At 34.4% G+C, this 11,480-nt stretch overlaps 1 protein-coding gene across 1 annotated transcript in view; it reads left to right on the forward strand.

Moving 5' to 3' along the window:
- LOTGIDRAFT_214221 (hypothetical protein) overlaps positions 1-11,480 on the forward strand; it is a gene marked incomplete at its 3' end in the record, with an annotated part of 33,008 nt that overhangs the window by 4,646 nt on the left and 16,882 nt on the right. The window contains exons 4-9 of the mRNA XM_009053715.1: positions 38-211; positions 335-508; positions 632-805; positions 1,418-1,591; positions 1,715-1,888; positions 2,012-2,185. Of these exons, the coding sequence (XP_009051963.1) occupies positions 38-211; positions 335-508; positions 632-805; positions 1,418-1,591; positions 1,715-1,888; positions 2,012-2,185 (1,044 nt within the window). The remainder of the gene's footprint in view (positions 1-37; positions 212-334; positions 509-631; positions 806-1,417; positions 1,592-1,714; positions 1,889-2,011; positions 2,186-11,480) is intronic.

Below are 11,480 nucleotides of genomic sequence, written 5' to 3' on the forward strand. Positions count from 1 at the left end.
CAAGTTCGGTAGATATTGATAATTTTATATGTTGCAGCTTGTACTGGGCCTGGACTTGTAGAAGATCCTGACAATTGTACACGATACAGAGAATGTGTTAATGGTGAATATGTGTCAAGACCATGTGCTCCTGGTACTGGTTTCAGTCAATCTCTTGGGATTTGCGACCATCTCTTTAATTTACCCAACTGTAATCCAGACAGCAATAACAGTAAGTATATTTTACAGATTTATGACACGGAGCGGAGGTTCAATGTCTTCTCTTAGTTCAGTACAGCAATCGTAATCGCTAAAGCCCAAGTTCGGTAGATATTGATAATTTTGTCTGTTGCAGCTTGTACTGGGCCTGGACTTGTAGAAGATCCTGATAATTGTACACGGTACAGAGAATGTGTTAATGGTGAATATGTGTCAAGACCATGTGCTCCTGGTACTGGTTTCAGTCAATCTCTTGGGATTTGCGACCATCTCTTTAATTTACCCAACTGTAATCCAGACAGCAATAACAGTAAGTTTATTTTACAGATTTATGACACGGAGCGGAGGTTCAATGTCTTCTCTTAGTTCAGTACAGCAATCGTAATCGCTAAAGCCCAAGTTCGGTAGATATTGATAATTTTGTCTGTTGCAGCTTGTACTGGGCCTGGACTTGTAGAAGATCCTGATAATTGTACACGATACAGAGAATGTGTTAATGGTGAATATGTGTCAAGACCATGTGCTCCTGGTACTGGTTTCAGTCAATCTCTTGGGATTTGCGACCATCTCTTTAATTTACCCGACTGTAATCCAGACAGCAATAACAGTAAGTTTATTTTACAGATTCATGACACGGAGCGGAGGTTCAATGTCTTCTCTGGGTTCAGTACAGCATTCGCAATCGCAAAAGCCCAAGTTCGGTAGATATTTATAATTTTGTATGTTAGACCTAGTCTATTTGCAGTAACTACAAGCATCTTTCTTATATAATTTGTTTCAACCTTCGAGAAGATACTTCGACCCACAGCCAGCCACACAGAGAGTTAAGGAAGACGAAGGCTGGTTCGATACAAACAGAGGCATTCATTAAGGACTTATCGTTCTACATCTTAAACGTTATTTATGGGTCTGTATTTTGCAGCTTGTACTGGACCTGGACTTGTAGAAGATCCTGATAATATTACACGATACAGAGAATGTGTTAATGGTGAATATGTGTCAAGACCATGTGCTCCTGGTACTGGTTTCAGTCAATCTCTTGGGATTTGCGACCATCTCTCTAATTTATCCAGCTGTAATCCAGACAGAAATAACAGTAAGTTTATTATACAGATTTATGACACGGAGCGGAGGTTCAATGTCTTCTCTGAATTCAGTACAGGAATCGTAATCGCAAAAGCCCAAGTTCGGTAGATATTTATAATTTCATATGTTGCAGCTTGTACTGGGCCTGGACTTGTAGAAGATCCTGATAATTGTACACGATACAGAGAATGTGTTAATGGTGAATATGTGTCAAGACCATGTGCTCCTGGTACTGGTTTCAGTCAATCTCTTGGGATTTGCGACCATCTCTTTAATTTACCCAACTGCAATCCAGACAGCAATAACAGTAAGTATATTTTACAGATTTATGACACGGAGCGGAGGTTCAATGTCTTCTCTGAGTTCAGTACAGCAATCGTAATCGCAAAAGCCTAAGTTTGGTAGATATTGATAATTTTATATGTTGCAGCTTGTACTGGGCCTGGACTTGTAGAAGATCCTGATAATTGTACACGATACAGACAATGTGTTAATGGTGAATATGTGTCAAGACCATGTGCTCCTGGTACTGGTTTCAGTCAGTCTCTTGGGATTTGCGACCATCTCTTTAATTTACCCAACTGCAATCCAGACAGCAATAACAGTAAGTATATTTTACAGATTTATGACACGGAGGGGAGGTTCAATGTCTTCTCTGAGTTCAGTACAGAAATCGTAATCGCAAAAGCCCAAGTTCGGTAGATATTGATAATTTCATATGTTGCAGCTTGTACTGGGCCTGGACTTGTAGAAGATCCTGATAATTGTACACGATACAGAGAATGTGTTAATGGTGAATATGTGTCAAGACCATGTGCTCCTGGTACTGGTTTCAGTCAATCTCTTGGGATTTGCGACCATCTCTTTAATTTACCCAACTGCAATCCAGACAGCAATAACAGTAAGTTTATTTTGCAGATTTATGACACGGGAGTTAAGAAACAAAGTCTTCTCAGGGTTTTGTACAGCTATCTTAATCGCGAAGCCCAAGTTCTGTGAATAAGAGACAGCATATTTCTTCTATTACTTACCTAAATCGCATTCAAAATTACTGAAAAGTCCCACCTTCTGACTGCGTTCCTGGATAGCTTATACTCTATGATAGATTTAGTGCATTCGATCAACTAAAGCTCCCATGAAATGTTGCTGCTGTTTGGTCGTATCTTTTTTTGCGCCATATATTAGGCTAACTAGAGACGAGCATATGTCAGACGTGCAATGAGAGCGAATTTTTCCAAGGTATTATTATCGATTATAATTGCCGATGTGTCTTTAACGTGCTCTCCTATCGAGCACGAGCCAACGCTTATCGTCCCTTTTAGCTTTATTGTAACAAACATATCTAGATGTTTCGTTTCACGTTTTTCTGTGGGTGACTCACCATCTATAATCAGACAAAATTTTCATACATATCAATCTCGGATATTGAAACTTGGATACGATTTTAGCATTCGAATATCCATTGACAATGCCTAGATGTTTACCGAAAAAGTTTACAGGTGCTAGAAACTCGCATATTTTGCCAATTTACTGATGAATGTGGCTTTAGATTGCCAAACCTTGTATCAATTAAACTCTAATTGACTAAACAACCTCATATTCACTTTTACGTACCTTTTCATAAAATCTATATTTGTGTCATAACTGTTCTATAATACTTTTTTACCTACCCATGTGTCATAGTCATCCTGAAAATTGTAATTGAAATAGATGAAATGTAATGAAATATATAGACTTTGTTACATATGTATAATAGTGTAGAAGTGACCCCTTAAAACAATATTGATGAATGTAAATAGTATTTCTATTGATTGACTGGAAAGTAGATGTTTCAATGTCACAATGTTATCCTTTTTTTATGGAAGCTGAAGAATTCTGGAACAAGTGTTTTCAAAATACACCACCCTGTAGTTATTAGAGACTTGTTAACTTATGCTGCTGTTTGTATATTTTAGAGAGACGGAAAAGGGATGTTAAGGCTCAGAGCGGCCTATACTCTAGTTTCCTTCAAAACTCACGAATCTGAAGAAGAGGAAGCTGGAATTGGAAATTGAAAAATTACAAAATGAACAATAAAATTTAACTTTTGTCCTGTGAGTTTTAAATTTTTTGGTATCTGTCTTCTCTTTGTCCATGATGCAAATGAGGCCCCAATATCGGCGTGAGCAAATATGGCCTAGCAGGATTCCGCGATCCCCTTAAAGTAAATGTAAAACAAGTTTCTAACTAAAATGCATACATTAGTCTCAATATTTGCAAGCCATAGTCAAAACCGACAGAAATCACTATGAGGCGCTTTTTCTGACAACAGCATACTAGTATCATAGAGTGTAGTGTGTAATTCAAGTTATAAGAAATAGTATCCGTCTAGAAAGTTGGCAAATTTAGTTGAAAAAAAGTTGATGTTTCAAAAAGCAAGGTTGAAGTCTTGTATTACCGTAGAGAAAATTAATGAATTTTTGTTAAAAGGGGATACCTACCAGAATATATTATTCATTGAAAACACGAGAATCGTGACAACTACCTGACCAATTGGCGACAATACTCCAAAAGCGATGGAAAGACATGTGAAATACTGAAAATAAACTTAAGAAGTTACTTGACTAGTCTATGGTCCAATCATGTATAAAGGGGTTGAAGACTAACCATTTTCACAATGAAAATCATATGATTGATTCGCAGGAATTTAATGCTGATGACGTCTTGCCCAAAAACTATGATTGCTTAGCTCCACAATTGTATGGCCGTTACCCGAAAATATACATGATCCAGTCTCGTTTGCATATGCTGGAATTTAAGAAACATATACCGGGTGTTTCGAACGACCCACGAAAAGGTAAGAGCAGTCAATAAAAATCAAATATTAAAGAATGTAATCATACTTTCTCGTTACCGTTCGAATGAACACTATCGTTTTTCTGATGCAGACTGCAATAAGAAGTTCGGAATGTTTTTATTACGTTTGATGAAACGAAACAATAAATTTCAACATGTAAATGTATAGCAATCCCACTGTGGTGAGTTTGAATGTAAGCATGCCATGTTATTTTTTTAAATTTTACTTGTGAGTAGAGATAATGTCGACTTTTTATTGTTAAATCGTAAATAGGCCTAGTCATAGATCGGTAGGTTAAAGGTTGCATACCCTATATGACCTCAATTTAAATTTCCTCGGATTTTAAGTATTGCAATATTGCAAAGAAAGTGGAGCGTCTAGAGTTTCTGCCTCTACGCTCATATTGTCAGAAAAAGCTCTAGTGGCATAGGTTAGCGATAGTATGTTTAGAACTATTCTGACTTGTGGTAAGAGTTATCGTTCCTTAACTTGATTTCCGGTCATTGAAGAAAAAATTAAATAGGCCTACGTTACCAGTATGTCGCTCCTCAACCAGTCAATTTTTCCAAGTGAGGAGAAATTTAACCTTCTGATATTGAGCGTTCCTTGCGAGAGATCAACAAGAACTACCCCATTGGAACCACACGAAACAACCAATGTCTGGGTAGATAAGGGGTCTGCTGGGGTAGAATGGATCAACAAAGATGAGTGATGACTGTAACAGCTTTTCATTATGTAGCCTAACAATTAACGCCTTTAATCTCAGATAGAATAATCAATTCTATCAAGAACAGAAACCTACCTAAAACAAGAACTGCAGGTGAAAAATTCATTGAATAGATTAAATGTTTTTATAAGAAACAATATGTTGAATTTCATTCTTTTAAAAAAATAAAACTAAAATAAGTCTTTTGAAATTTCAAAGAGAAAAGATTTTTTCCATGAGACAGTAAGTAATTTAAAAGAAAATAAAACTTACAGCTTTTTTATAGGCCTAATATATATCTGTTGTTTAATGACAGTTCTTAAATCACACGATAACGTGCAAACGGTAGGTTGGTAGGTAAAAAGTCGATACAATATAAGTAAAGGTAGCTACGTTTCGGGATTAATCCTTTTATCAAGCTAAACAAAACAAAAATAGGTCAGAAAGGTTTTGAAAGAAATGACACATTCATCTTTGATAGATGAACAAAAAAATTTTTTCAAGGGAGATAATAAACTAAAAAATTAAAGAATGGTAAAGAAATGGATGAAAGAGTAAGAGTAAACAAATTTAAAAAGAGAACTGTTCATCCCTGCAGGTGCTAAAGTTGCGTAACCTTTGTAAGGAAGTTTAGTATGTTTTATGTGAAGAAATTTCTCGTTGGCTGAGCTGAATTTTCGATAGGCCTGCGGAAATTTATTAACTGTTTGATAATTTTTACTGTTACAAAATTTGTCATGGGCCGAATTTTCCATGGGCCAAAAGGCAGCTGCCTAGTTTGTCTTTAAGTTAGAACCTCTATAATAAACATAAATTTATGGATGCTATAATACGATTATGCCAGAGTTTACTTTATGAAACAAGTTATATTATCATCTTTCCAATTCTGATTTAGCCCATAAGAAGCTTCCACATATCTATATATGTGCTTTTAACGGAAACGATATGATGCGAGTGTCATGACTGCTTACATCGTTTTGAAAAATTATGTTTTTCAAATAAAAATCATGAATTGTCATGTACCAAACATACCTTTGTTCGCATATAAATAAGGAAAAGCTACTTGGAGCCTTGCAGAACATTTTTTGGGGGGGATATTTTTTTTGTACCAGATTAAATTGCATCTTATAATTACCAATCCTGCCCTGGAAAAGCAAAATATAGTACAAGACAAAATGTTTGAATCAGTAGAGAGCACATACTCTTCATATTTCATAAACAGACATTTATCCATAGTTTATAACTGTTAATGTGGTAATGAATGTTAAGGATGAATACAAAATGACATAATTAAACGATGCCAAGCTTTCAAATTCAGTCACTGATTAACAAAAGTGTTCAATACACAAATTAACTATAATGGTCACTGTGTAGACTTAATATAGACTGTTTATTTACTCACTTTTATTCTGTCTTCAGAAATAGATAGATCCAAAGCAATAGTTGCTATCATCTCTTGGTTAGCCTTGCAACAAGAAGTCAAGCCATTTTTCCTTTGCCTCTGAAATAAGACATTTTATTGTTCTTCAAAAAACTAAATATAAAGAGCACATATTAAGGCATTGAAATATTCTTTTTCTAGTGAAAGGAGCAAGAAGGTAAATAGTCCTGCACTATTCATAACAAAAAATATTTAAAAGGAATAGTTTATTATAATTTTATGAAGGTCCTAAAGTTCAACAATACCTGAATGGACATTATTCATAATAAGCAATTCTCAGTTTCTAAACAAATAAAATGTAATGGAGTTTTATGTCCTTCTTTTCTACACCATGTAGCCCCACACCTTATACAGTAAGGTCGTTGATTGGTTAATACTTTTCCAATGCATAAAGCGTGTTGTCTTTTATTAGGTTTATAATTTGATTATATCTGCCTTGTAGAAGACACAAGACGTCTTGTGTTACTGATTAAATCAGGCTAACATTTACTAATAAATTCTGTTAGAACCAGCAAACTTTACAGGAACGAGATGGCGGAGGCGGTCAAAACACCGGAACAATATGTTCTTTGACTATCAGTCATGGATTGGGATTAGGAGTAGGGACTATGGAACTGCAGAATCGTTTATACGCAATATGACATTATGAAAGAAAGAAATGGTCGGAAGTCCTCTTACCTATAAATAATTTTGAGCTCTTACGTCTATGATTCAGATGCTTGAACAAACTTCACATTGTTGAATCTACAAAATAGATCATTTTATTTAAAATTTGAAAATATATTTTTCACAAATCATAATAACGAGTCCTTCAGCAAGTCCAAATTTCGATCTGCTATCTCTATTTATAAGCAATTTAAAGAAAAATTTCCTCCACAATCAGTCTAGGCCTTTCGTGCAATTTGCATGAAAGTTTGTATGGGCATGCAAAGTGTAGGAAACTCTAGCTTTTATTACAGTATCAAACTTATTTGACAGAGATCTCATCAATACACATAAGCATGATAAGTTGGTTGAAACCTGTATCTTCTATTGAGTTGAATATGACAAGTTTTGACCAAATCAGCGTTCATCAACACAACTATATTTCCGACATGTGGAATTCCAAATATTACGATTTGTGAATGAGGGTGAGCGAACTTCATACAGTGCGCAAAAATGGAATTTCAGAACAGCCGAATCATCTTGCTACGTTTCGATTCCCAACTCTTTGACTTGCAGTCAATGGCACACGTGGGTTCGGTATACTTTTCCATTGCAACGACTAGACATTTTTTTCAAGTCATAATCTCCGAACTGGATCACTGACAGGGAGGAGACCAGGTTACAAAATCCAAAGGTATTTTGACCAATGTGGGAATTGAACTCTGGACCTGCAGGTTAGCGACCAAGACAATGTCGAACTCAGTGAACCACAATCGCCTTGTAAATAGAAGTAAATATATACCAAATAATATGTCGTAGATATTTTTGTTTTATTAATACATTACTATCATTAGTATTTAGAATATTTTATCGTTGGTCTGTTTTATTCATCACGTTAAATTAATTACTTTCGCCATTTTGATTTCAAAACAGCAGGTAGACTGACTGATGAAATGATTACAGTTAAAGGGATAGTCTTTGCTGCCTCAAAATTAAAACTAAATCCTTTCTTTAGTTTTTTTTTTCTTTCTTTTTGGGTGATTTTTCTGTATGTTTCAATTAAGGTTAAAGCAATAACTCATGTGTTGCCATAACTTTACCATGCAAAGCTATTACGAAATAAGCAAGCAATTTCTTGTATCACAGAAGGTTTTTTAGTATTTGTTTTTTTTTTTGTTTTTTTGTGGGGTGGGGGTATTGTAGGCCAGAGAATACAGCCAATCAGTTCTTGACATATAGACTGTAAACATGAAGACTATCTGTTGGAACTCTAATGGGCTGTATTCGCACTGTTGAAGATGAAGTAACCAAAGCGATTTTCTATAGGATCGTTGCAAACTGTTCAATATGAACATAACATTCAGTTGTAAATTGGTATGTAAAGGTCTGAATTGTATGAATGAATCGAAGCAGAAACTTAACACTTGCTTTATATAATTAGCAGTTTACATTATGTAATATTAAATATGAAAACCGAAACATATGAATATTAAATTATGTTACGAAGAACAATTATGAAGTAATTTTCAAATTTGTATCATACAAATATCCATTTTCGTCAACATCAACTAGAGAAACTAAAATTTGTTTGACAACAATTGCACATTCCGCAGAGTTACTTTTACCGTGACTAAATTATATTTTATTACCCCATTCTCTAGTCCAAACACTTTCATTCTTTCGAATGCTATGTGTTTCCTGTAATTGAAAAATGTTAAATTTCATCCATTCAAACAGTGTTTGTCCTTAAGCAACGGTACGATTATTCACATCTAACCGTAGTATGGACAATCCCATACTTTCGTCATTAGAGACTAATAACCTCCCTTGGCAAACCATACGTCACTATTATCTTTATCCAATCAGGAATATCGTAACATTTGCTGTAAATGGATGGTGATTGCAAATGGCCATTGAATTATCCGGAAATGTTGCAGTTTCACACCAACCTCCTTGTCGATAATCTCTCTACCAATCAAAATTAATGACGAGCATAAGGGATTGTGAGAGCAACTGCTAGATGATCATTATCATGCTTTAGGAACACGCCAGTCCTCTTACATTTAAGGATATTGGATGCAAGGTCATTTTAAATCAAAGTGGAAAGAATAATTAACAAAATATATACCCTTCATTTTAAATTTGTTAAGTTTGGAATTGAAAGACACCATGTTAATTTGCTGTTGAGGCTTGTTTTGGTCATCACAATAATATATATATTTTATATATACACCCACACTCTCACAACACACATGGCGATAAACATAGACAAATTAAACATATACAGTAACACATCTCACAAAATGGTTTAAAGTAGCTCTTACTTAGGTTTTCTTCTAATTTGTAATTTTTTTCTTTTTATCATTAATGTCCGTTAACCTTTGCATCCAGCGGGTTTAAACCGATTTATCAGCTCTGCGTTTCTGCGACATCATACAGCTGAAGATTACCCTTTTAATCCTGCCTTTCTATTTTAAGAGATCTCATAAACTTTATCAAAATTAGTCTTGGATAGCGTCTGCTTTTCTGAGCTATTCCGTGTATAGCAATTTTTTCAGAAATATTCAGATCCATTTTTGCATGTCTCTTAACTATTTCACAAAACTTCGCCTTCAGATCCTCGTCTGTCTCCTTTCACCCCATAAGCTTTATATTGTTCTTGCTAGAATATTGATCATCTCTGTTTCTAGCAAATTGTTTTCTATGCAGAATTCAGTATCCAGTACAAGGTAGTGATCTTTTAAAATGTAATTTGAGGCCTTCAACGTTTGGATCTCAGCTTTACAGTCATTCATTTGTAGTGAATAGGCACCTATCTTTAATTTCATTAATAAATTCTCTTCTTATTTCTGCAATTATATCTTCTTAGGGCACGGTCTTTTGTCGATTTCACAAGGTTTGCTATTGATTTCAGTTGTTTTAAATTGACATATATTGACATATTGGTGAGGTTACAGACAAGATAGATTTATCTATGAATCTGAATTGAAACAGAAACAACGTTTTTTTTATAATTAGCAGAAAACAGCTAAATAATTATATGTAGTACGTCACATTGACGCCCACATTGGTATTTGCTAAAACGAGATACTTTTGACTGAAAACTAAGAAGCAATTAAGTTTTCAGTATTCAAGGATGAGACATATAATTTTGTATCAGACGTTATAGGACATACGCGTAATTCCAAACAGTCCTGTTAAACTTAGTACAAACTTTCTTTCTGTTTTTTTTTATTAGCTTTTATTTTTAATACTATCACTTCAGTTAGAGTCTCACGACATTACTCTTGAACGTTCGTCAAAACAAGCTTTTGACCTTACTCGATGACGTCTGCTTGAACCAATCCAATTTCTACCCTTTCCAACGCTGGCATTTTGTGACGTGGCGTTTATCAGGTTAGGTCAAAAGGTTAATTTGACAAACGTTTAAGATCAATTATGGATTTTAGTAATTAAGGGATGACCTGAACATTTTTTCAATTTATCGATGTATAACAAGAAAAAAACCTGTGTACACTATATAAATGCGTAAACTGAATGCATCTGACCGCTGTTATCTCATCAAGTTGTGTATTACCGTGTAAACGGAATGGTGATATATAATTATTAAACATTAAAACTAAAGTGTAATGAGATGTACTTCGCCGAGTGCAATATGACAAAAATTTAGATTAAAATTATAGAAATAAAGACACACTTTGAAATTGATTCCGAGAGATCCAATTTGCCATAGGCACGAAAATGACCTCGATTTTATTTTTTGAAGGTTGTCAAAAAGCAGCTTATTAACTATCTCATTGTTCTGAACCCATCACATTTTCTTATTTATATTCTATCGGGCAGATTTGAGACATGAATATTGATTTTTCTAAAGATGTTACATAAGCAAAATGTATAAAAGTCCATTGCTATCATGTTGTACCTATTATTTCCTCAGCGAACTCTGCAAAATGATGTTTGTCACCGCTTTGCTTCTCAACTTGGCAGTACTAGCAATTAAAGGTATGATTTGATTTTTTGATTTTATTGGTAACCTTTTCCAAGAACCTAAAATATGCAAATGTATAGCGTTTGTTCAAACGATTGTCAAATTGAAGTAATTTGGCTACTTAAGGACAAGAAAAGTGCATCATCGAAAAATAATGATTATCGTTGAAATCGGAAGCACGCTGTTGCTTCTACCTACACTGTAAAAAAAATTTCCTTCCATTAACAGAAAAAATTCCGGCAGCTGATTTACCAGAATTTAAATTTTGCCTTCAGTTATATAACAGAATTTCTTGTAAAATATTTGCTTTAAATAACAGAAATATTTTACTACAAAATCTGTTTACAGAATGACTAATAATATTTCCTGTAATTAACAGAAAATAGGAAGGATATTCTGGTATATCAGCTGCCGGAATTTTTCTAATATTTCCTGTAATTTAACAGAAAAATAGGAAGAATATTCTGGTAAATCTGCTGCCGGAATTTTTCCTTCCAGTTCTGTAAAAAAACAGAATTTTAAAAAGGATATTCTGGTAATAAATCTGTTGCCAGAAATCATTTTCATTTTACTGTAAAAA

Source organism: Lottia gigantea (genome assembly GCF_000327385.1).
Source record: "Lottia gigantea unplaced genomic scaffold LOTGIsca_20, whole genome shotgun sequence".
Taxonomy (NCBI): Eukaryota; Metazoa; Mollusca; class Gastropoda; family Lottiidae; genus Lottia; species Lottia gigantea.